This window comes from Labrus mixtus, chromosome 17 (genome assembly GCF_963584025.1).
Source record: "Labrus mixtus chromosome 17, fLabMix1.1, whole genome shotgun sequence".
Taxonomy (NCBI): domain Eukaryota; kingdom Metazoa; phylum Chordata; class Actinopteri; order Labriformes; family Labridae; genus Labrus; species Labrus mixtus.
In genome coordinates, this window is record NC_083628.1 from 4,633,977 (window position 1) to 4,660,699 (window position 26,723).

General features: G+C 41.1%; 3 protein-coding genes across 5 annotated transcripts in view; 1 reads left to right on the plus strand and 2 right to left on the minus strand.

Moving 5' to 3' along the window:
- On the minus strand, window positions 1-11,106 carry LOC132992505 (inactive phospholipid phosphatase 7). Its single transcript, XM_061061832.1, has 3 exons — window positions 10,843-11,106; window positions 9,938-10,710; window positions 1-2,972 (listed from the first exon to the last, which is right to left on the minus strand). The coding sequence occupies exons 2-3, from the start codon at window positions 10,473-10,475 to the stop codon at window positions 2,584-2,586; spliced, it is 927 nt and encodes a 308-aa protein (XP_060917815.1). The 5' UTR covers window positions 10,476-10,710; window positions 10,843-11,106; the 3' UTR covers window positions 1-2,583.
- The window catches only part of LOC132992056 (transmembrane protein 250), a 131,890-nt gene that overhangs the window by 4,255 nt on the left and 100,912 nt on the right, over window positions 1-26,723 (minus strand). The gene's annotated exons all lie outside the window — the stretch shown is intronic.
- Window positions 917-26,288, plus strand: fam78ab (family with sequence similarity 78 member Ab). Of its 3 annotated transcripts, none has more exons than XM_061061828.1 (3): window positions 917-1,480; window positions 13,663-13,966; window positions 20,613-26,288. In XM_061061828.1, the coding sequence occupies exons 1-3, from the start codon at window positions 1,321-1,323 to the stop codon at window positions 21,136-21,138; spliced, it is 990 nt and encodes a 329-aa protein (XP_060917811.1). In that variant the 5' UTR covers window positions 917-1,320; the 3' UTR covers window positions 21,139-26,288. The 3 variants fall into 3 exon arrangements, with proteins under 3 accessions (XP_060917811.1, XP_060917813.1, XP_060917814.1); XM_061061830.1 differs by lacking the exon at window positions 917-1,480 and adding an exon at window positions 5,118-5,239; XM_061061831.1 differs by lacking the exon at window positions 917-1,480 and adding an exon at window positions 12,243-12,792.

Genomic DNA, 26,723 nt, shown 5'->3' on the forward strand with positions numbered 1-26,723 from the left:
TTTACTGACAGCCCAACTCAACTTTTATTAATGAGATGGAACAACAGAGTAAAAACACGATGTACAGATTCCTGTTAATAATAAAAGTAAACTAATGTACACAAATTGTATTTACACACCAAACCAACGCACCTCAATAGCGGTGCCACAAGATTGAATTCAAGTGAACTTTAACAAAAAAAACACACACAAATAAATGTTACATTTTTTCACACACACACACACACACACACACACACACACACACACACACACACACACACACACACACACACACACACACACACACACACACACACACACACACACACACACACACACACACACACACACACACACACACACACACACACACACACACACACACACACACACACACACACACACACACACACCTCCACAGATCGTTTAGTTGTTTTATGGGCCACAGAAAGAATAAACTTCACTGAGAATCCTACGCATCTGTACAGCAAATGTACAGACTGCAACCGCCTGATATCAAAGCTCTGAACAGAAGAATAACCAATAAAAAGAATAAAAGCACATTAATGAAAATTATATTTAAGCATTTAAGAAAAATATCAAATTCTGTGCAAGTGCAACATTTCTTTACACGGGCATCCAGCAATTCAGCAGCATCAGAAACAAGTCCATGTTTTGAAAAAGAACAGTTTCTCCATCAGAAACGTGGTAGTCATGCCAGGTAGGAAAACAATCACGTGATTTATTTTAGTGTTACATCCATTATTACAGTCTCAGGCACCAAACTCTGTTCAGTGTTTTTCAACGTGTCTTACTGTAAGAGTTTCAAATAAAAGCACGATAATTCAAAAATAACAAGATAAGCGTGAGAAAAGAGGAAGAGTGATCAGAGGAGGAGGAAGTAGAAAGAAGGCTAAAGAGGAAGAGGCACACACACGAGAGAGAGAGAGAATTTGGTGAACAGAAAGCGGTTCAGTTTAGGATTAACAGTATCAGTCTGCGTACTGTACAAGATTACAGGAATACAGGAGACTAAATGGAAGATGTCAAGACGGGTTGAGGTCGCCTTACCGCCCATTCAATGCCACTTTAAGAAGAAGCAAAAATAGCTTTATAGCTTACCTACATGATTTATATGATTAAGAGTGGAAACCCCAGTGATGTGAGTAATAATACAATTCAATTCAATACCACACAGAGCATTTAGCCACAAATCAAACGAGTAAGATGATTAAACAAAGTGTTTCCTTGTGATGTATAGTAATGATTACACGTGAAATGATTTGAAACGTTAAATCGTTTGTTAAAGGCAGGGTTGGTAATTTTGGAAAAACAAGCATGATTTTGAAAGTAGCATTCCCTCAGTGCTCCGTCTGCACCCCCTCCCCTCTGTGCTCCCTCAAAAGCCACGCCCCCTCACCGCCGTTGCTCCAGAAGCGGACCTCAGCTCATCGCTTGCATTGTGTAGAAACTACGTCGTCTCATGTCTCATTCAGCGGTAAGTGAACTCACAGTATAAACTCCGTCATCTGTGACGCGCTTTGAATGTGGGCTAGAGCACACGAGGGGTAGAGAACGAGCAGGGAGGCGCGTGATTGGTTCATCAGATTGGTACCTCGTGGCAGACATTGGTTGAAGTTTCTACATCCTTACAACTGCTACAGACGCCAGATTTTTTTGTTCCTTTTTTCAGAGCACGAGTTATTCATTTCTGTCAGGACCTGAAGACAATTTCAACCAAAATCTTCAAAAGTGTTTCTGGAGAAAATAATCAACCCTGCTTTTAACTGCTATGGTGCATTCATAGGACGTCGGAAGCATTGGAAAAAAACGACTTTCCGAGTTGTAAAATGCACGTGAATGCCTGCTAGTAAACTCAGCAAAGAATTATGTCCCCAACTTGCCGACTTGACGTCTAATCGTCATCACATTGAGGCCAAAATCTGTTTTTGTTAACGTTAAGATACTTTTTTAATAATTCACATATTTGCACATCAACGTTTTGCTCAAATGTCACTCGTAACAGAGACATTCCTCACATCTTCTTTGCGGCAATCCACGCTGTTTTTTTTTTTTTTTTTACCGTTGTAACAAACAACATCCCCGACTTTCCGAACTGAAACTACGCGGACACACTGAAGTTGGATGAACGACTTCCCACCTCTGAAACTGGGACCGTCTGATGAGCACATGAACGCAGCATTATAGAGTGTTATGTTAAAGGCAAGCTGAACAAATCTGAACATGTCCAGAGAGGCCAAGATGAGGCATGGTCATAAAATGCAATATACTTTTTTTTTTCACATCATTGCCAGTTTTGCAGCTAATTTCTTCTTCAGTACTTTGTTGAAATAAAAGAGCAGTAAACGTGTTAATAGAGTTGATTGAAGAAAGTAAGATTTATGCAGCATTTTGGAGGTCTTTACAATCATTCGACCTGCCTGTCTTTGATGTAACATGCAAGCCAGCGTCCTACTCCGAATATTAAGGCTCCTCTTTATCAGAACCTGCAATTCAAAAATATCCTTACAAGACCCTTCCATAGCAGAGTTAGTGTATCAAATCAGCCTTGTGTGCTAGCATAGCCTTATAGGAAAAGCCTCAGAAAAAGGGGCTCCAGCTGAGCGTGCTAATGGAAATCAGAGTCTGACACATGCTTGACGAGAGCCACACCGTCTCCATCAAGCTGAAGTGGAGCAGGCCCAGTGCGAAGCCACACACCATATCAGTGAGGTGGTGTTTTCCCAGCAGCACCCGGGACATGCCCACCAGGAAGGCCCACAGCACCAGCAGGATGCGGAGCGGCACCGCCAGGACCAAGTGGGACAGCAGGAACTTGGACACCATGGCCGCCCGGCTCGCGTGAGCGGCGGGGAAGGAGTAGGTGTCCATGGCGACGCAGTCCATGAAGCCCGGCATCATCTCCCAGGGCCCCCTGCGCTTCACCAGTCTCTGAACTCCGGCCACGGTTATGACGTCAAAAATGAGGGCTGTCAGGAAAGAAGGGATTCAGATCAGTATCAGTGAATGTAGAACCAATGCGGAAAGCAAATGTTTTAAATATATTTGAAGTATTAACATGATAGTTCTCAATATGCAGGTGAAAAGTAACATTCATTTATCATTATAAAGTTATAAATACTGACACATCAAAACAGCATTTTACTGACGTAGCTGCCGGATGTTGATCTTGTTCTAACTTAATCTACGCGACCTTTCGATGTATCCAAACATTTGTGAAAATATTGAAGATGGACAACAGAAGATGTTCCGCTACACAAGTTCATTTTCTGTTTGGGGCTTTTTTTTTTCAAATCTGTGTTTTTTTTTTCTGAAATATTGGTTAACTTTACATCTCAAGTCGAGGACATCTATCTAGAGAAAACTATTTATAACCATCTACGACTCTGTTTTTGCACATTTACATTCAATCTTCCATATTTAATCTTCCTATTTAAGACTAGTAATGCTTAGTTAAATCCTGGTTGTATATATTCTCATTCTTAGTTTTGATATTTTTTAGTGCTTATTTACTTTGTATTTAATATTATATTGTGTTTAAATTTGCTAATATTGTGTTTTTTACTCATATTGTGTGTTTGGACAACCTGCTGCTGTAACACCACAATTTCCCAGTTTGGGATCAATAAAGTAATTCTATTCTATTCTATCAACGTCTTTCAGAGGGGAGTAATCTGCCTGTTTGTCAACCACTTTGTCACAAAGCAGAATTTTAAACTTTGATTTGATACCAGTTAAATAATATAGATTTTATTTGATTCATATCAAATTGGGTCAAATCAAGCTTCCCCTAAAAGTCAAAATAGCTAAATACAAGAATGCCATTCTCACAGAAAACCAAGCTTATGCAATGGCACGACATTAAGATCAGGCAAAATGTGGTTAAGAGGCTTCTCTCAAATTTTGGTGGCTCGAGGGAATCTCCCCATTATGAAGAGGCGGTGACATTATTACTAAACTCCTCCGCAGAGAAGCTTCCTTGATATTTACACTGAACACCAATGAGCCAGACGGTCTTAATGAAGAAATACATTTTCTTGTTTCCCTTGATTTGTATTCTGAGATGTTTATTGTGCTGTCTTTGTAGCTTTTATTGTGGTATCATATGAGCTGTATGAGTGACGTAATGAATATGCCTCACTGAGACTGTCAATGACTTTTTAAAGTAGCCATTCACACATCGTTCCCTGTGGACTCTGAAGGAAGACACCTGCTGTCCGTGTCGAAACGTCAGTCTGTTTGCACCACATTAAACCTCCTTAATTGACCATGTGCTTCAGAAGCTTTCCTTCAGGCTGTGATACTGGTATCTGTTTCAAATCCATGGCAATACAAATGTAAGTCCTAGGCACCCAACGTTGGGTAATCCCATGCTGTTCATCGCCAAAACTTTCCAACAAACTTCCCCACGCCGTCGGGATTGCACAACAATATAATATTGCGATACAACGGCAATTTCTGGGTACGGAAACGTTGCCGCCCTGTATGTGTGATCAAGACAGTGTCCTCTCTTTAGTTTGTGGAAGCTTTTAGTTACAAATATGTGTGTAAGATCTAAAGTTTTTTCTAAAACTTCAGTACTATTGTACAATCTGTAGTGGGTTTGACAAGGTTTGAATTTGGGGTGCCAGTCAGAGTGAAGTCTGACAAATAAAAATGAAATGCAAACAAAAAATAGTCAACCTGCACAAAATATGACATAAGAGCCACAAAACAATCAAACAAAACAGCAATGCGCTTTCAAATATATATATGTTATCATGTATCAACCACGCTGCAAACACAATGAATGAGCACAATGTGTGTGTGCGTTTCACAGTCTGTGTTTCTAAAGCAAAGTTCAAAAGTCTGCTCCGGTATACCCACAACCCACAGTTCAGTCCAATGTTCAAACTATAAAACAAAAACTCTGCTCCGGGTTTTACCGCGGGCCACGAAAACAAATAAGGAAATAAACTCAAAAGGAAAGAAACTCAAAAGAAAACCAGCGGTGCGACAATCAAAACACAAAGAAACAAAAGACACAGCAGGTACTCACGGTACCGAAGTTTTTAAGTCAGTCAGTAGGTTTAAGTCAGAGTTGGGCTTTGCTCCATTGCGACCGGCATCTCCTGACTCCAAGGATCAGCTGACCCGCCGGGAACAGGGAAATAAACAAATCCAATCGACCTGACAGCGACGAAGATGTCACCCAAAATGGATATAACACGGACTTTCAAACATGCTCTGTGCCGAGGTAACACTTCTCCTTCACTGACTTTCTTTCAATGACTCTAGTCCAGGGATGGGCAACTTTGGTCACAGCAAGGGGCCACATTCAATTAATTCTCACTGCCAGAGGGCCAAATTGTAGTATACAAAAAACGATTACAGTCAATTATGTCTCAAATTTAACTCAACATATACCAGTGATCAAATATTATTAAGGACATATTTCTGGTTTTCATGATTTCATGGAAGATTTTGTCATGTTTTCTTCATGTTTCCATTTAGTTGATATGTAAAAATTGACCTGAGGGGCCACGTTGAGGGTTGATGTTCCTGGAGGACGGATTCAATGACAGGGAGCATATTGGTTTAAAACACCTGGTATTAAAAAGTAAAAGGTTTTGAAAACAACAACTTCTTGGGCTTTTTAAGCCTTTATTTTAGAGACAGGACAGTGGATGGAGTCAGAAACTGGGAGGCTTGAATTTCTCTGGAGAGCTACAGTATATATTAAAAGAGATCAGCATGTCCGCATTGTAGTTTACAGTATGTTAGCATGTTGATGTTAACATTTAGCTCCAAGCAACTTTCATGCCCAAATACAGCCTAGTCTGGCTAATCTGTGAACAATGTCAGAAATCATAATGGTAATTTAATTAAAAAATAGATTAATAACCTACAAGATCAACGAACTGCCCCATTGGAACAATTATAATATTAATCTTCACATATACTGTGAAGTAGAAAACAACTGTTGTTCCCATGTAAACAGATATCTTGGTGACCAAGAATAACCAATAAGGCATACAATACTGGTAGCACTTGCTTTGAGTACACATACCAGACATTTACAGAAGCCTTTTTATAGCACCATAGCTTTTCCAAATATATCCCAACCACTGCCTTCTCCAACTTCTGTTCAAGTCTGCCATGTTGCACGAGCTCAACCAGCCCTTCGCCTAAAGTAGTTCTGAAATATAGGCTGTATAAACTTCCTGCTAATTCTGGTCGCACACACCCTGTCCCATGGGGCGCAATGTTTGAACTTTCTGCTGAGCTTCTTAAAGACATGTGAAGGACATCAGTGTCTTGTTTACTGGGGGAAAAGAACGACAACTAAATGCCAAAGGACTTCAAAAGGGCTGGATAGGAATCTGGTGAGATGTAGTGAAATATGGCGACCTCTCGTGTTAAATATACTACAGGGAGGGGGCGCTAATAGCCTAGCGGTTATGACACGTGCACCATATACACAGCCTATAGTCCTCAGCGCAGCGGCTGTGGGTTCGAGTCCGACCTTGGCCCTTTGCGGCACGTCGGCCCCCACTCTCTACTCCCAACATTTCCTGTCTCTCTCAGCTGTCCTGTCTAAAAAAAAAAAAAATACAATAGGGAGGCGAAAGATGAGCCACGATTTTAATTTTAATTTTTACCCCCAGTTTTTTTTTCTGTAAAATACAACTTTTTCCGTCTTCTTGGTTGTGACACATTGTCGGGACAGTTAGCACGGTGCAATAACATGCTTGAATTGAGCTCCTAAGTTGGTCAGGGCGCAGTTATCAACGACACAAAACCTGTTTAGAGAAGTCAAACACTCCACAGTGCTGGACACGGATTTGTTCAGGGGGGAAAATTGCTATATTGAGGATGGAAAGTCCAACAGGTGTGGTCAGATAATTGGTGCGGCTGCCGCAGATCCACTTGCATTGTGAGGAAATCCCATAATGCCCATTGTGTCTGATAATACCAAGCTAAGATGTTTATGATATTTCTTCTGTGGTCAAATTCCAGAGGGAGTCAACATGCCCTTAAATTTATAGAATCCTATAAATGCTACTACAGCTGGACTTTTAATTGACTTAAAAAGGTGTTGACCCCCTCTCTCACCTCCCAGCATTCCCTGTGTCTCTTCAGCTGTCCTATCTAATACAGGCAAAAATAGCCAAAAAATATATTTGAGCTAAGGAGTGTTCTAGAGGCAGGGACATTATTTCCTCTGGTTTTGTCCCTATACTAGCAGCAACTCCTTTCACACCAAAACAGCAACATAATCTATCTAGAAAAATGTAAATAAGGACATGATAAGTGATAAAAGGTGCATTAAAGATTGCGGTGTTGTGGAATCTTTTACTAACCGAAAGTGAAGAGCTGCACACAGGTAATAAAACTGGAGATACTGAGTTATCCGTGTGCTCCACGGAGCATGATGAAAGATTAATCAAAGACAACAGCTGTGTGAGCATGGCCTCGAACCCTCCCTGAGGTCTCAACAACAGTACAAAGTAGTTTGGCGTTTCACACAAGGCTGTGCCTCGTTTATCCTTGCACAAGTGGGGAAAGTAATGGCATGGACGTTGTTGCAATAATGTGTTTGTATCGCACAGAATGTACAAGAAGCGGCTTTTAACCAGCTCTGCTTTCACTGATGTGACATGATTTGAAAATCTTCCATTAACATATCAAGTATAAACTTTTAGGGGAAAGTTGGTGAAGCTCTAAAGGGGTTTCATGCAAGTCTGTTTCACCACATTTTTATGCTTAAAACGTTGTGGCACTCCAGTTTCAAACGATAAAATATTGAAACAGAGTACATGTTTGTGAGTAAACTATTCTGAAAGGACCTCCTTCATGCAGAGGTTACAAAAAGTGCAAACAGGACCGGGATGTTTTTGCACCATTTTATGCCTTGAGCATCTACCAGATGTCTATATCGTTCCCTTCTGAATTAATGAATTGTGCATGATGTGAAGTAAACATGTTTTCTTTGAAAAGTGCACTAAGCGAGATTCACAGAAGTCTAAAACCAAACAGTACACTGCGCTCGATAAGGAAGGGAACATCCTCTGCACAACCAAGGTCTGGCTGTGGAGTCTCAGGCATGCTCAGTAGTCTTTTAGACAGTACAAGCCATTGTGTGAATAAACTCGGTTTTCTAAAAACATTTTAAGGGAAGTGTTTCTACACTGCATGGCTCATATTCTAATGGTGCTGGACTGAATGAAACCAGCGCTGACGGGCCAGTCGAGGCTGATTACTTTCCTGTTAAATGAAAACACAACAGAATTTCAGTCACTATTAACTACAAGTCTCCCCCCCCCCCGCCCACAGCTCAGTGCTCCTGCAGATTTTCTCCAGACGGACTTAAATAGGCTACCAATGATCCTGGATCTACAAATAATGACCAAATCCTCAAGGCTGAACAGCGTCGCAAACACAATACAACAGTGTGCTAAATCCAGGGATTTACTAGCTTCTAATCGGAGTTCATGGCAGCTACAGCCGGGAGATTTCAACTACTTTTTGGTGCATGATCTGTTTTTTTGGGGTCCAGACTGTGTAAGTGCGCGCGCATGTGCACCTGCTTTAAAACACAGTACAGTGTTTCTACATCTACATACCCATCTATCTACAGTGGCGGTAGACGGCTATCGACCAGTGAGTCTGGTTCTGCCTGTTAGATTGAAGTTTTTCCTTTCTATTGCTGCCAATATCTTACTCATGGTGGACTTATGTCAGGACTCTTTAAAGCTACTGCGAGGAACTTTTAGTGGTAAATTAAACCGACTGAAATGAATACTAACACCACTATATGACCTATAAAAGCAACCGAGGCCATCAGGAAGAAGATTGGTTATTTCTATATTGTAATGTTTTAAGGGTGAAACCTCTGCAGCAGGGTAGGTGTCAGACAGCCCTTTTCTTACATTTCCCACAACAAATACTCAAAATGAGGGACAAATTTGACTGTTAAAATGAGATGGGAATGTGACATTTTACAAAAAAAAAACCTGCTTATGTTTGTTTCCTTAATGTCTGATGACGTCATTTTAAGATCAAATTCAGTAGATATCTTACACATTGCTCCTTTAACAACAATATACACAACTTCATTACGTGTTAGAATATTATTTTACCACATGTAAAATGTGTTATAGGCGAAACTGTTCGAAACTGCATGCTTTCATACTAAATATGACGTCACATTGAGTATGTAGTATCTTAATCAAAGTATGACACTTTGTGCATGTGAGGAATGCATCGATGGAAACTAAATGGACAGAAAAGTCTAAAATAGGATCACACTGTCCATACTTAACTGCCCCAAAATGCATTGCGGCCCTCCGCTCACCAGCCAGCCAACTAGTTGCATAAAATTGAGATTAAACATTCTCTAAAACATTGTACATGCTGTTAAATGAAAGTTAAATATGTATGTTGTTGAATCCTACATACTATCTCATCCCACGTAGCTCAGACAGGAAATAAGTCAGGTATCCAGTAAAGTATGTCGCTAATGGTCGGATTAGAAGGCAGAATGCAGTAAATACAGTTTGAGTATGGCAGTATGTTAGTTTGTGGTTTTTGGACACAACCTTACAGTACAGTTATTTGTATTTGTGTGCTGTTCGTTGGATGGCTGGACAGACTGAAGAGCTGCAATGCATTGTGGAGCAGTTGAGTATGAAAAGTGAGCTCCTGTATCTGCTTTAAAAAAGAAAAATCTGACCCATCTAGTTCACAGCCGGTGACTTCTTGCATACTAGGAATTTGGATTTACTCATTATTGTGACGTCATATTTCATAAGAACACAGTATGAATAGTGTGAGGGTTTTTTTGGACACAGCCAATGTGTGTTAGGTTAAAAGTAGTCATCCTCCTTCGTGGTGCATTGTGGGTATTGAACCCGCTGCTAAGATATGTGCAGAGTGTTGTTGTGACATTTACCGAGCAGCAGGTTGACCAGGACCTCTTGCCCGGCCAGAGTGTTACTCCTCGTGAGGCACACAATAGTGCCAATAATCCACGTGATGCCATGCCCCGTGAGCGCCAACAGGGCCACCATGGAGCGGCAGCCCCCCCGCGAGGAGGACGTGTAGGCGCAGACCCCCATGCGCTTGGACAGACAGATGTCGATGGCGAGGAGGGAGTTCTTCGCGATCCCCTTGAAGGAAGGATTGAGCAGCATGCAGTCCTCCTCGGGCATTTTGCCTGACTCTCTTCTGTCCTTGCTGCCGTTGTCGACGGGGTCCTCAGTCGGCTGGCTGGTCTGATGCTTGATCTGACCCGGTCGTCTTGCGCTCCCGCGGGTCTCGGAGGGGCCCGGGCCCGGCCCCTGCCCGCCGCCGCCGCTGTTGTTGCCGCCGCCGGTGCTGGAGCTGGAGCCTGCGCGGGGGGGCGGCTGGTTCAGGGACATGAACTCAGGTCTTCCCAGGACGCTGTTCCTCTCCCGAGCCCGGGATCTCACATTGTAACCAGAGGGCATGTTTGTATAGAGCCAAGTTCTCCCCTGTGATACTCCGGAAGACGGTTCAAGTGGTGCGAATACACCACGACAGTGAAATGTCCCCCCCCCCCTCAACTCCTTCTCCAGTCCTCCCCCTTCTTCTGGCCTTAATAGATATATTTAGACCCACTGGAATGTGCGATGGCCATGCTGTTTATACCGTGAGCCGCTGTATTGAATGGCATTAGCCTCGGCAAATCCAGCGAAACAAGATCTACAGCATGGAGATAAAATAACAACATGTTGTTACGCAAAGCATGGCACAAGCACAGCTGCTTTACTGCGCGACAAACAAGCAGGACAAATGTTGTAAGAAATGCGTAACACACGGCGTTTTTCATCTTACCCAGACGAAGGACGAATCCGAATCTCAAAGTTGATCTAAATCCTCCATAACACCTCTGATGTGCTGGCAGTGACGAAAGATAAATCCGTTAAAGTGATACAGGCAAAGCCGTAAACAGTTAACAGTCGACTGGGATAGTCAACAAAGGGTGAAGACAGCGCAGCCCCGTCCAGTGCAGCATTTGCTTTCTTCCGGATTTGACGTAATTTACGCACGATCCTGATTCCTGCTCTGCGGTGAGCTCTCGCGTGGAGCGGAGTTCTCCAAGGTGCTTAAACAGACACAGACAGGACAGGAGTGGATGTTCAGACCGGCGGACACAAGGGGAACATTTTCTAAATTAATTTGTTAATGTAGATTAAAAAAAATAACAAATGATGTGTAACAAACAATCGGTGACTACAAGGAGAAGCTTTTCACTTGACATGGCGACAACAGAAAGAAACAAACCAGAACCAATATGAGACCAGACCATATTAAAGTTGCTAACTTATCACCATCAACTAGTCAACCACCCAGACTCAGAGGTGCTTTAAAATACTGAATCCTAGAGGACTTTATTGGTATTATAGATGATTTTACACTGTAAAAACAATCTGATCAATTTCAGTTAGACTTTAATGTCCGCTAATTGAAATTATAGTGTCCTGCAGTTACAAGAGAAAATTAAATAGTACATAAATAGCAATCATACAAAAACATATAGGCCTACCAGTTCCACATATACACAAGTTGAATAATATGTAGGCAAGGCAAGTGTAAATAAAAAAAACAAACCAGAAACCAGAACCTACAAAAAAAAACTAACAAGTTATTTATCTTGGAGAGAGGAATATGAAATCATAGCTTTTTTTCTTTTTCTTTTTTTTTTACTGATTATTGTTTTTATGTGGATCTTGTGCAATATGAGTAACCTGTAATATGTAGTCTATGTTATTGTTATTTGAATAGGCATGTGTTTATGTTTTTACAAAGGGGATTGTTGTTTGCTTTTAATTTTTTTTTAGTTGAGCATTATTGTTGAGTCTGTCTGAGACAAATTACCCCAAAGGGACAATAAAGTATCATGTTGTATTGTAGGTTATTGGTTTGGTATCGGCTCCACTTTACTGTTTAATAGATGATGAGATGAAATATCATCATCTTCCTTCTCCTTCTTTTTATTTTTATTATTAGTAATAGTACTCAAATAAAAAAAAGTGTATAAAATTAAAGGGCAGTGTACAAAATGTAATTAACCCTTGTCAATATTAAAGATGCGAGATGAACAGCTAAAATATTAAAATTGGAATACTTACTAAATAATAAAGGTACTATCTTGTTTAAATTGTATTTTCACTATTTAAAATAAATAATAAAATCCTCTTCAATGGGTGTTATTTCACAAGAATCAAGCGGGGACCCTCACTGCAGCTTAGCTTGTGCTAGTGACACCACAACGCCTACATATCCCAGCATGCCTGTAGCTCGGAGCGGAAGTGTCGTCTCACAGAGACTTATAAAGCTGCTTCTCAGGCAGCTGAGAGAGACCAATCCGTAGCGGGGGTGAACCTGCCGTGGCAGCGATGGGACGAGCACGGAGAAATGACAGCTCGGGCAAGAATCTAGGCTGAGCAGCCTCCCGAGCGCAGACAGGAACCTCCGACTTGTCTGTCGAACTATGTGACAGAGCGGACACTTCTCCCACCCCGGAGACGTCAACATGTTTTTATTTATTTTCAAAAATTAAAAAAAAAAAGAATGGATATGCTGAGATGGGTGCTGAAGTTGACCCGGCGGTGTCCTCTGGATGTTGCGGCGCTGCTCCATTTCAAACTCGAGTAGAGATCGGCGCTCTCGGACATGCTACCTCTCTCTGCGGGACGGTGAGACACAGTTGCAGCTGTAGCGGAGGAATAACGGGAGCCGGCGTGCTGGAGATAACGGAATTACCTCTCTGACCGAGCAACTGTGAGCAAACCCGTTCACTCTGAATTTTTTTTCTTCTCCAGGATCTCGCCCTGCTGTGAATTTGTTTTTTTTTTTAGGTAGACTTCTGTTTTTTTTTTTAGTGCATGTTGTTTTTTGGTCCGCTAAAAATAGACTACAATTCATGCACTTGCACTGCATGAGCCTTTAATCCGCACGTTCAGTGTGTAACGCTCTTAAATCGTCAAATTACACTTTTGATTGTGAGGAATTGGGGCCACGGCGGATTAAACGGGCTTGCTGCACATTAAGTGTGAGCTTTCACATCTGAGCTGCCGTTTGCTGTTTTTAGCCGTCCGCGTGCCCCTGTCCAGAGCAATTTGTGATCATGACTTTTGTCACCATCTGGACATAAGAGTTGCAGACGTCAGTTAGTCCTGGGGTATTTTTTTTTTAATGACGCAAAACAGAACCTGACGCCCAGGTGTAACAGTAGTTTCCTCTGTAAATTATTCAGCCAATAATTACCCAGAACTTTTACGCACACCTTTTCCAATGGATACACGTTGCCCACAGGTCAAGATACATCGCATTTATGTGGCGATGACCTAACTTGACAGCATGGAAACATCATGGCACGGATCAGGAATTGTATTGTACCTGCGCTTCTTTGATGAAGTTGCTTTTTACGCACCGGAAAGCATGCGCTCTACAGATGTAAAGCTTCTCTAGGCTCTTCTTCCTCGTCTTTTGTGAAAGTATTTTTATTTTTGATCAAAAGGTGCATGGCTTTTTACGAGACAGTCTGCTATAAATAAACACCTTTCAGTTTTTTTTTTCTTGGGACACTATGATGGGCTTTCAACTGAGGTAATTTTCTTGCTGTTTCCATGCGTCTTTCTTCTCCCCCAGACCTCGGGACGTTACTGTGGATTGTGTTGCTATTTAATGCAATGGGCTGCATCCAGAGTATCAGGTGTAAGCCCAAGAGTTTCCGAGACAGTATCATCGTCCTGGAGGTGAACAGTTCCATCGACCCCAACCCCACCAGCATCGACGAGTCATCCAGTGTGGTCCTGCGCTACCGGACACCGCACTTCCGAGCCTGCGCCCGGGTCCTGGTGCCGCCAGTTGCCAGCAAAGAGACATGGACCATCGGCTGGATCCAAGCCTGTAACCACATGGAGTTCTACAACACGTATGGAACCAAAGGGATGTAAGTATCAAAAGTTGTTTACTGTGACATACAGCTTTTAAAGGTCTTGTGTGAGGCCATCTTCTTCATGCATCATGTGTCAGTAACTAATCATTTTACACAGAAACAACAGCACTGCTTTGCATATATAAGGAGGAAAAAAAAGCAGAAACAATTCCCATTTTGTCTTTTGTTTTTGACAATCATTCATGACAAACAACAAGAAATCTAAAAAGGCTTGAACTTTAGAAGAGGTGCAGCAATTTCTCAAATTTTCTTCTTGAAAAATGACCAAACAGTTAAATTGATGCTCAAAATAATTGTCGATAGATTCCTCCTGATTGTCTGTCATCATTCAGTTAATAATGGTTCTAGCTCTGGTTTGGTTATTTTGTATATGAGCACACTTTGTGCATTATTTGATTGAAACATGAAAGCACTCAAGACAGTTTTGAAGAAGAAGCACTTTCCCATCAAAACAACAAGTATGTTTCAAAAATGTAAGAATATAGGTCACAAATTCCACAATCAACTAATTTCCATCTGAGAAGAAGAAATTTCAGATCCAGAGAGACACCCATATCTTATTTAGCACGTATATTCTAAAACCCTTGAAATGAGCCGAAGAGGGTATTTCAATGTATTTTCATGGCCTGAATTGTGAAACTGCTCTTCTTCCTGTTTTTTGAAATGCAAATACTGCTAAAAAAATATTCTCCAGTGGAAGTTTTTAAGTAGTGAAACTTTCTGTATGGCTGCATCTTTTATTGCACAGCGTGCAGTGCACTCCTAATATCTACATCTGTATTGGGCAGGAGGGGGAAAGGATTTCTTAAAAAGGTAAAATAACTTGACTTGTCTGTGTGTGTGTGTGTGTGTGTGTGCACTTTGATATTCAACCGGTAGCTCGGTTATCTGCAGTATGAGGGTATGTGGCTGTGTGCCTGCATGCTACAAAGTACTTCAGGACCTGACAGATTTGAGAATAGGACACTGTGATGGGAAATAATCGCGCTGACCTTTTAGAACCTTCCACTTGTCGATATACAGATATTTTGAAACAGCAGTTAAAAACAGGACATGCATGTGGTAATTCAGCATTAAGTAATCATTCTAAAGACGTAGAGTGATAGCAGGTTTTGCTCTTGTTGTCGGGCTTAGAGAGTATGTGACCGTATGAGAGATGTATTGGTTGAATGTTCATTTTCATCCTGTAGTGGGAAACCACAAGCTGTCATGTACTCAGAATATTCTTTATCTGCAGACACTTGCAGCTGAGGATGTGTGAGTGCTGCATGCCTAAGATTAGAGGCACTGCTCCCTCCCTGACACCCCCACCCCGGGTATGGCCATGCATGTGTGTTTGTGTGTGTTTGTGAGAGGGACAATGAGACGACACTCTTCAAAAGTCCAGTAAGATCAATGCAATGTGTGTGCTGCATTTACAGTTATTCCCTCTTTCATTCTGGCTACAATTTATACTGGAGGTTGTGAAATACTTATTGATTTATCGAGCTGAAGTTTAATTGCCATGCTCCTCTGTCAAGTTATTTTTAGATAGTGATGTTTGATTGTATACAGGAAGGAAGACACATTTAACACCTCACCTTTTTTTCTTTTAAACATAAAGCAGAATTTCCCCCATTTTACAAACCAAAAATCTGAAAGTGGAAAAAAGTAGCTCTCAGTATATGTCAAAAATCACTTAAAATATGCTTACTACACAGCACACCAACAAAGAAGAATCAAAAGCTGGATCTAACCAGCAGTGATGTAACTGATACCTTTATATATAGGCTCTATAGCACAATATATAGGGGTGTTGGAATGCGCCGACCCACCTTTGCAGGAGGCAAATCCCCTGCTCATGCAGTGTTTTCATTAATTTTTCAACCCCTGTAGCTCATGCGCTCCAAAAAATTGTTCTTTTATATGTTCATATATTAAAGTCATAAAACTTGACAACCACAGCCAAGGCCACAATTCTCAGTGCTCGTTTTTTTTTTTAAAATCCCTCTTAGGATGCGAGGGATGAGTCTGCTCTCACTGAGATTCTCATACTAAGTAGTTTCTTTGATGGCAATAAAGCTTCAGCGTGCTGTAATTGGACAGAACAGCTGAGGACGGTAATGAGGATGATTTCTCAGTTGGCTTTTTCGATGATGTGTTTGGGATTCTGGACACATTCGTCGACTCTCCTCTCCTCCTTACTCTGGTCTGCTGTACTCTCCTTTTTAGAAGATACGGTTTTGTAGGTTCAGGCTTGTATGTGAGGAGTGTGAGCAAACACACAAACAAGACGTCTAATGTGTTCGTCTACATGATCGAATGAAAAACTGCCACAACAGTGGAGCAAAAACTGAAAGACAAATGTATCAGTTGCAAATCTACTAACCAAATGTATGGCTATTCATCACATTAAAAATACAACTTTTTTAATTTCATCACAAATTCAGCTTTGGATGCTAAAATGCTGTACTACTGTCTGAGTCTGCACTTTATATAGAAGTAGACATTTCTTAACAATTAGGCAAATTTACTGCTTAACAGCAAGCAAAATGACAATAAAGCGGGAAAATATATAGGGCTACATCAGCTAAATTAAGCATTCAACCAATTCCTGGCTAACTTTCTACTGGTAAGCTAACATTTCTTTTTTTGGGGGGGGGGCTTTTTGTGCCTTTAATGGAGAGATAGGACAGTGGATAGTGTCGGAAATCAGGGAGAGAGAGATTGGGGGAATGACATGCGGGAAAGAAGCCACAGGTGGGAAGTGGACCCGGGCCGCCCGCTTGACGACAGCCTCCATACATGGGGCGCGCGCACTAACCACTGCGCCACCAGCGCCCCAGCTAACATTTCTTTTAGCTAGTTAGTACCTATTTCAATCTAAAGCAACATTTCTGATAACACTTGAGCTACTGTAAGCTAATAGTTAACTTAAGCATCCAAAAAATGTCTAGCTAACATGGCCTTTTCATACATTATTAGCTAACAGTAATGTAAGCTAGCCAACAGTTAAGTTAGCTTTGAACAAGTAGCTTGATTCATGCTCTGTCACTTCCAGTTTTTTATTATCCATCGTCTACAGTTACTGATCAACTGATGAGCGGGACATTTCTGAAGATTTGTCAGATTTCCTATTCCTAATTTGCAGACCTGGATTACAGCAGAAGGCTACAGTAGGCTATTAAAACGCCTTTGAGCGTCCTACACTGAGTACGTCAGAGAAACACGTCTGTCATGAAAATATGATGAGTAATGTGTCCTAAAATAAAAGACAAGTCAAAATTATTGATGGAGTATTTGGTAGTCTGTAAGTGATAAAGCTGACTTCCTAGGCAGTTATTTAACCAAATACTCAATTATAGCCTCATGCAGACGCACACACACACACACACACACACACACACACACACACACACACACACACACACACACACACACACACACACACACACACTTAAAGGTGGAGACACAAGCATCCTGTAATTGGTTTAATTACTCCCTTGGATGCGTATTTCATCACTTCCATTTCCCTACAAAGTTGACCCAATCTTCACCATCTGTGAAATTAAGCGTCTTCTGAATGCCTTTATAATGTCTCGTTAAAAGATGCAAACTTATGCACATTAATGAGGCGGCACAGTCAGTGGCGTAAACAGGAAATGAGCTGTCTCCACTTTGCTAAAATATTCTCAGTGATGCCATGTGCGAAGTAGTGTTGACAGCTTTCAAAACTTCTTTTTACTCGCTGATGAAGTTTTGTGAATTTCAGGTCTTGAAATCCATTTCTATTTTTTTTAGTTTTGTCTTTGTCTGACACTTCTTTACTTCAGAAAAGTTGACGCAATCTTCAGAATATGATGTAAGAAAGATAAAGATGTCTTTTGGATGTGTTGAGAGCTGCTAGGGTTTCTGTACTGTAATGTGTAAAACTTGAGAGAGACTTGATGAATTTTGGCCCAGATGATAATGTTTTTTTTAACCTTTGATAAAGAGCTTTCAGTTTTGACATGTCGACCAAGGGGCTGATAAAAACTTCAGGTTTCAAGTCATAGATGAACAAGAAACTGCAACCATTTGCTACTGTGTTCATTTCCAACTTTTTTTTAAACTCATATGATCAACATCACCAGTCATGTTGCAAACGTGTTCAATTATTCTGCATGGAAACTGGACGTTGTTTCATATTTCTTTTAGCTAACAGTGTCTCACTTTTACAGCTATTTACCGTAAATAATTATCCCTTTTCCTTAGCCAACTGTTTATTGGTAGCTTTTAGCTCACAACTGTAACCATTTATCAGTTACAATCAAGCCAACTGGTTTTCACTTTTAGCTTTCCATTAAAACGTCCCCTTTCATCTGCTGTTAATTGTTATATTTTAGCTAACGACTGTAACCGTTCATCAACTTTTAGCTAACTCTTTAACACTTTCCACTATATCTACTTTAGCCGTGTATCCAAAGGGGCCGCTTTTCGTCTATGAACAAGCTATTTCTACTGAGCTATTTGCCCGTTAGCTTATAGTTTCAACCGTTTATCCATTACTTCTAGCTTTTTATACTACTGTTTCTTTTAGTTTGCAAATTCCACTTATTACGTTATTCATCATTTTATGTTCTTTTTAGAAATACAGCCATTACTTTAAAGATAACTAAACAGCTAACCAATTAATTGAAAAGCTGTTAGGCGGTTTTAAATGAATACACTCTCGTTAATGTTAGATATTAATTTGAGGCTAGATGACTCCTTATCTTTCTCTGTGTGCTGTCTCATATGCTTAATGTGCTTTTGCACACACACACACACACACACTGTTGAATCCTCTTGTATATTGGTTTCGGATAAGTGTTCATCAGCTTTCCACTTTGACTGTTTATCTGTTACTTTTAGATAATTATCAGTTTTGGCAGGAGTTTTGCATGTACAGGACCAGGTCTCATATTGCCTGTCAAACAAACAAGCATTTTCATTGGCTCAATTTCATGTGCTCACAAATAAGAAAGAGATATTTAAATTCACTTGTTGTAATGTTTTGGTATTTTGATATTGGAGTTGTCTGAGGTCATGACAAAATGGAAAATTGCTGCAAATTGTTTTGGACCAGCTGAGAGGATTAAGTGATTTTTTTTCCAACAGAAATGGACACACACAAGAGCCCGGTGGCACACACAGACACACACACACACACACACAGTCTCACACGGGCCAGCTATTATCATGCCCGACATGCTAATCTCCTCTCCCCCCTGGGTGAATACATAAATCACAATGTGAGGCCAGGCCAAGCAGCCAGGAAGTCATGTGTCGGGTGATCACACTGTTATCTCGTCAGTCCTGCTGATCCTCAGTCACAGGGAATGAAAGGTAATCTTGTTCCTGCTGTGCGTGGAAAATCAATAACTGGACACAGTGGAGGTATCAAGTCACTTAAGTTTTAGGGTCACCTACTGTGCGTGTCACAATATTTTACTGTTCTATTGTATTTCTACCCTACAGTTAGAAAATTGGTGGAAAGATCCAACTGTGATCCCTCTGTGAAAGGAAGCGTCACTAGACTAATGAGATGCTAATTCTCTACACAGAAAGGATTAGACAGTGAAGGCTTTCAACACGAGGAATTTTTGGATTGGTTTAGAGCACAAGATTCAAGTTGTGGTTTGTCCCAACTTTGGTATTATTTTTATGATTTTCTGCTGATTTCTTATCAGTCTTAGAAATGATCAGATAAGAAGAGAAAAGAGCACGGCGGGTGGAAAAGCTCAACTTATTTGGAAGAAAAAGCAAAGTAAAATTATGACCCCAAACTGCCAATTGGAAACATCCATCTCAGTTTACATAAAACTTCCTGTACTGCTTAAAGTTAACCCCTTCTTGTGCATACATTGTCCTTCTGTGCAACAAGACAACATTACGCAACCTTTCACTAGCAGACTTGAGTTATACCTCCAACAACTCTTCTCAGCCTAAGACCAAGGAAAGAATAGTCCTTTTTCCACATGAACAAAATTCCTGAAAATTTACAGCAATTTTCTTGGAAAGCTGCATGTGTGAATGCAATCGACCGAAAACTGACTAATCTAGAATTTTTGCTGCTAGCTTTCGAGCAAAATTTCCAAAAGAAGTAGGGCCTAGTCGACGTGTGAACGCAGCAGGAAATATTCAGGGAAACTGTCGGCAATCCATTGGGAGGGGTAATGACTTTTATGTCATGTGGCTGGTGCAGGACCGGTGCGTTCTTTCTGCAAGTAATGAAGCTGCTTCATTGTCTTTTCTGCTCCTCAGCATGTTCTTTTCACTTGTTTGTTGGTACTGAGAATACATCCACGTAGCAGTAATATAAAGACAAAAAATCTTCCATCAGATTGGCAGACTTTGGTGCTCATCCACAACCTTGGCATTGTCCTTTGTACGTCATGTCTTGCCTCCTGAGACCTTCAAATTCTCCTTCTCCGACAGGGAAAACTTCCAGCTGTGAGGGACATGTTGGAAGAAGCAACTCAGAGAAAATTTCAGGGGCAAACTGCCTGAAAATTTTCTAGAATATTTCTGGAGTGCAAAAGTTGAAAATGGCCAAAAGTTACAATCAAAAAAAAAACAAAGTTGTAATTAAGCCCCATCTAAATGTAAAGCTTGACGTGTGTCTCCTTTCAACTTTCAGGTCAAGTTGGGAGCTCCCCGACCTCCGGGATGGGAAAATCCAGGCCATCAGTGACTCAGACGGGGTCAACTACCCTTGGTACGGCAACACCACGGAGACCTGCACCGTCGTCGGCCCCACCAAGAAGGACAGCAAGTTCACTGTTAGCATGAACGACAATTTCTACCCCAGCGTGACCTGGGGCGTGCCCGTCAGCGACAGCAATGTGCCTCAGCTTAGCAGCATCCGCCGCGACCAGAGCTTTACGACCTGGCTGGTGGCGATCAACCAGGCCACGTCAGAGACACTCGTTCTTCAGACAATTCGCTGGAGGATGCGGCTACACATACAAGTGGACCCGGAGAATCCTCTGGGGGAAAGGGCTGTCCTGAATGAGCCCGTGGCCCAGGAGCAGCCTCAGATCCTGGGAAAGAACGAGCCCATCCCCTCTAACGCCATGGTCAAGCCTAACGCCAATGATGCCCAGGTGCTGATGTGGCGGCCAAAGAATGGTGACCCCGTGGTGGTCATCCCACCCAAATACTGACCTGTTTCACTGACCAGACTGGCCTTGGATACCTTAACAGTATCATCTCTTTATTTTTGTTGTTGTCTTTATTTTGTTCCTGCTCGTCACCAGCTTTTTGACCTTCTTCCCTCCTTTTGGCCTCGATATTCTTCTCTTTTATGTTTAAAACAACTGAAGAAAGGAAGCATGGGCGGAGACAAAGAACCAAGCTCTGAGAAGAACAGCTGGAGAAAAAAAACAAAAAAACAAAAAACCCTTCAAGTTGAGGGCTTTTACTTTAAACTGGAGTGAACAAACTGCAACCATTCTACCTTCAAACCGGGTCGGGTCGCACTGTGCTAAATGAAACTATTGCAAAAATGAAAAACCAGAGAATTTCTTTGTTTTTTATTTCAGTTTTATATATTTTGGGCCGCATAGGCTACGTGTTTTTTTGGGGTTTTGTTAGTGTGGATGGATTTACGTTTATTTAAGTATTTACATGTCCATGACCATGTCTGCAAACATGGGACATACACGGACATGCACAAACTTTGTGTATGAATACCAATTGTGTTTTTTTATTTATAGGCTGGGAGAGTGCATTGAATTATATTGTTGATTTCGTCCTGTGCTACACATGACAAATTGTATTGGGTGACATACTAGATTTTAGTACTTTTTTTTTTTTTTTTTTAAAACACATGCAAGACATTCAATCCATGCTGCCTTAAGTTTACATCGCTTTCCACTGCAAACTTATTAGCCTTAAACCAAGTGCAATGCAGTATTTTGCTCAATTGTTCCGTGTCCTCCAGACCGTTGGTGCTGGTATGTGTGGGTTTAGGACAGGAACAACACCACAGAAGAAGACACAAACGATGACATACAGGCTTTTAGGTTCAGCAGCCAACGTGACAGATGTAGCATCTTGAGAGTACAACTAGCTCCACTGCTGTACAACCGAGCTAACTAACAGTGTTTCAAGTGCATTGTGCAACTGAAAAACAATAACAACAAACGCAAAAAGGAATAAAAGGTACTCCTCGTTTTTTTGTTATAATTGGTCGACAGGCAGTTAGAGCATTCAACATCCGAGAACAAGATTTCCTTGCAGTTAATCATTTCATCTCAGGGCCCCATTTTCAATTCTCCATCCTCTGTTTTTTCTTTTCATTCATCCCGTCTCGCCTCCTCGTCAAAGCCACTGTGAATGACTCAGTGTTTGCGTTTCTGGAATAATCAATACTTTGATTAATATGCATTCAGAGAGTAAATATCTGGAGAATAAATACAGCAGGTTATCTGCTGAACTCTAAATTATTTTCTTCTCCATTCTTCCAACAATCTTTGACGCATTGCATTGATTTTTGTTGCCTTCCCTTCAATCAACACCATCCCTTTTCTTTCCATATTTATTAAGATTGTTACATGTTTGTCGCTCATGTTAACAGTCATTTGTAATCTTCCTCTACACCCGTGTTTCTCCTCTCCCCCCCCCCTGCCTTCCCCATCTCCTTTCTTTTCGTGTTATTTGTGTCTGTTGTCGAGGCTGAAAAGCAGAGCAGAGGAGGCATGCAAGTTTGATCCCGGCTGCTCGGTTGGCATATAGATGACCCACTTCCGCTCTTTGCCAGTTGTAGCTCTCGCTGCAGAAATGTGGGGCCTGTCTCCCTTTATTACACCGCCAGCAAATGTAAGACACAAACATGCATAAATAAACAGCTCTGCTCAGCTAAACACCGATGATGAACGAGGTTAAACTGTTAAATCCTTGAGAAGGCCGGTAAACTGAAACTTTTCGAACACGCTATTCATCTCACGATCATGAGAAAGAGAAATTCGGCTGATAAGTTATTTACGTACAAATACTTTCAGAAAAGTCTTTTTTTAAAAACTCCCCTTTTATTAAAGAAGCAGCAGACATCTCGCAAGTTCAGTATTCCCACTAGGTTTCTGCTCATGGGCTCCTATCAAAGAAAAAAAATCTGCCTTCAAGCTTAACCCGAGCATGTATTTTCAAAGGAAGCTGCGGCTGTTTCTCGCTTTTAACTGTCCATCATTTATCCATTAAACTCCGTTCAGGCAGAGTTTCATTTCATATTGTTAAAAACTCAGCACTACTTTGATTTTGGCTCATTTTTTTTTAAACCTGGACTTAACTACATTAACTACTAGTTCATCTTTCTGTTTGCTTTCTTGCACATGAGGAGGTTAATGCCACTCTCAGTGCTAAATATGAAACCACAGCCAGCAGTTAGCTTAGCCTAGCAAGACTGGAAGAAGCTGGTGGACACAGAAAATGTCTAAAAGCTTCTGTAAAGCTTACTAATATCACTTTTTTTTTGAATCCATACCAAAACAAAGTAGTTGAAATGACAACTGTTTGCTTCACCGGATATTGTTCCCAGTCTTTAGCTAGGCTACGCTATGCTAACCGCTCTATGGCTGCGTCTTTACCTTACGCATGCAGCAATGACAGTTATATCAATATTCTCCTCTAATTCTCGTCAATATGGCAAACATTCCCCCCCCCCCAAAAAAAACCATCAGTTTTTAAAGTATGATAGAGTTTGCAGTGAAATTATAACGTTAAATTTAACTGTGCAGAATTAGCACGCTAACAACTCTGCAGACAAATGTAGATTGTCACAAATTTTAAAGCTCAAGTGAGGATTTTCTTTTAGCTATTTTTTAAACGGACTGAAATCAATTTGTATGCCTCTTTATGAGCTACAAAAGCAAAAGAGGCCATCAGCGACAGGAATGATCTTTTCTATACAGTTGTTGTTCATGCTTGAAACGGCTGCGGGGGGGGGGGGGGGGGGGTAGGCGTCAGATGAAGTCATAAACATGCATCCTTTTTCCACGGCTTAATTCTTGCTAAGTGGTAGGTTACAGTTGACTGCTACAAGAGGCAGTATGTGTATGTGTGAGCAGTATTTGTGTAGGAAAAAACACTAGGCTATAATACACAGATACAAGACGAATCAGCGGAGAGACAAGAGGGATGCCTTTGTCGACAGGTGTCTCGAAAATCGACACAAACTAACAATTCCTCACAGGAGCTTTAACTGGACTTGAAAAATCAATTCATATTGTCAAATTGATTCCAGCAGCTACACCCCCCCCCCCCCCCCCCGCCGCCCCACCACATAATAACTACATAACACACATGCACATGACTACATTAGCAATCCTGTTCGGTTGTGTAACGACGATAGCCTCTACTTTGTTACAGCCGGGCGAAGGGAGAAGGAGAAGTTGAAAGGCTACCGGAGGACTGCTATCATAATTAGATCTGCAGTGACACACTTACATGCCCTAGATGGACCTCACTGTGCTCCGGCGTGCTGTGTTAACCTCCGGGCTAGCTAGAGTCAGAGGTGACGTTTAAGCGAAGTCAAATAGCAAAAGTCGGGGTCAAGATGTTTGTGTGAGGAGAGTCGCCCAGGGTACTAAAACGTACTCGGGTGACAGTTGAGTGGCGTGTGGGGTAATTAATATGAAGGCATGACAACATCTTAAAATCTAGTTAGACGTTAAAGCCGGCTTGAAATAACGTTGACATTTTGCCAAGCACAACTTGGATGTCAACCGCAAACAAAAGTGATGTTTCATGTTTTGAACTCCACGACCCTGCGCCAACCTGTTCGTAGTACGTGGTTATTTTGGCACGGCAGACTGCCTTGTGGAGTCTGGTGATGACCTATGGACACCTGTAGTACTCAAGGTAGACTTAAAGTAATGCAATTAAACCTTGACATGCGGAGCGAGTGGCTCACACAATGCGTGTGTGTTCATGTGAGCATGTGTGTTAAATCCCATTTGAGGGATTTAGGCGGGACGGGGGAGTTCCACTGATGCGTTTGGACTGTTGTTGAGTCATGATTCTTCCCCTCTCGCTCATGCACAGTTTATGGAAGGTAACGTCCTTGTCAGGAAACAGGGACAGAGCTCGGCCTCACATACACACACACACACACACACAAACACCCCAGGGTGGGTGAAAGGAGCGGGCCTGGCGTGGTATCTGATTGTCACAGCGGTGTCACATTGGCAGTGTGAACTCGTTTGTCAGGCTCTGCACGTGGCCCGTCTGAACACATGCACAAGCTACGCAGCCATATGCACAAACACACACTTGTTCACTCGGATGTTAACAGGAAGTATCTTTTATGTTGTTGTGGTTATTTAAAAGCGAAATGGGAGTGTTGGCGTCATTGATTAGATGCCTATCAGCATTATCAGCAGCTATTTGAGGATAGGGGTTCTGTCTTCTCTCTGTGCGTGCATCTGATTTTCATCATGTGTATTTTATGTTGACAAAAAGAAGAGCTTTTAAAAATATATGTGCTTCCTAACTAAGCCGCAGAAAAACAACATTGCAGTTTGTTTGTTTGCTGTATGGAAGGCCAAAAGTGCCAAAAATTGGACAAAGCCAAAACCTATGCAGTAGGAAATTCTTAGTGACTATAGAAGCTTCCAAACTGCTGAGCACTGAAAACTAACAGGCCTGTTTTTAGTATATTTTGATAATTTTATTGAGTTAGCATATTGGTATTTAAGATGGAAAGTCATACTTGAAATTTGTAAGTTTTTTTTTTGTCGTGTTATCTTCTTTAAGGGGTGGTGCCAAGCGAGTGAACGCCTCTTCTCCTAAACCCACACCATTACAGTTCTTCTGAGGGCTGCTATCGTTTTCTTCAGATCTTTATGTTGTTATTCGCCCCTCAAGTAGACATCAGTGAATCACCATCCCTTTCTTTGAATTAATAACACATCCCAAAGCTCACACTCAGGACCGCCTGCCTTCATTTTCCTGCTTTTACTTCTTGATTTTACACAATTAAAAAGAAAAGTAAGACTCTCTTTCTCCGTTCTCCTTCCTTCCAAAATTAAATCGATGCAACCCGGTGGTTTCAAAACAACCCTTAATGTAGCACAAAAGAAAATATGAGCGACCATGTGTGTTTCTCATGTTGTTTGGTTTGTTTTTCTGGAATCAAGCACTGGAATAGTGAAAGCAGTTTGTGTTCTGTTGTTCAGCTTTGACTTTTACACCAATACTTGAAAATGGGTCAGTTCTGGCAAATATTTAAAACTGTGAAAATGCACAACACTGGGGAAAAAAAAAACAAAATATATAAAAAGTATTTTTCATGAATGAATAAAAAGTTCAAAAACTATTGGTTGTTTCACGTTTCTTTGTTTGAGCAAAACCTGTTTCAGCATAAAGTTAGTGTTGTCATTTGAAATGACCAGAGACAAATTATTGTTATATGTATAGTTGGGCTGTCAGATGACCAAAATCTTTAAGCATGGTACATCGCTAAATTTCAATAGTTAGTCGCGTTTTAATTAATGTTTTAAAATTTAATTATTTCACTTTTAAAAATAAACGTTAGGCTTTTATTTTATTTTTTTGTACTGTCTTAAACTGAGAGTACTTTCCTTGCTGATTGAATTCAATCCTGCTTTTATTTTGAAAAAAAAGTAAGGACCTTCTGGTAATGACATGAACTTAAAGGTCACATATTATGCTCCTTTTCAACAAGTTTACTGTTTTTTTACTAAAGGTCCACTCTGATCCTGTATTTGATCATGCCTATAAACCCATTTAT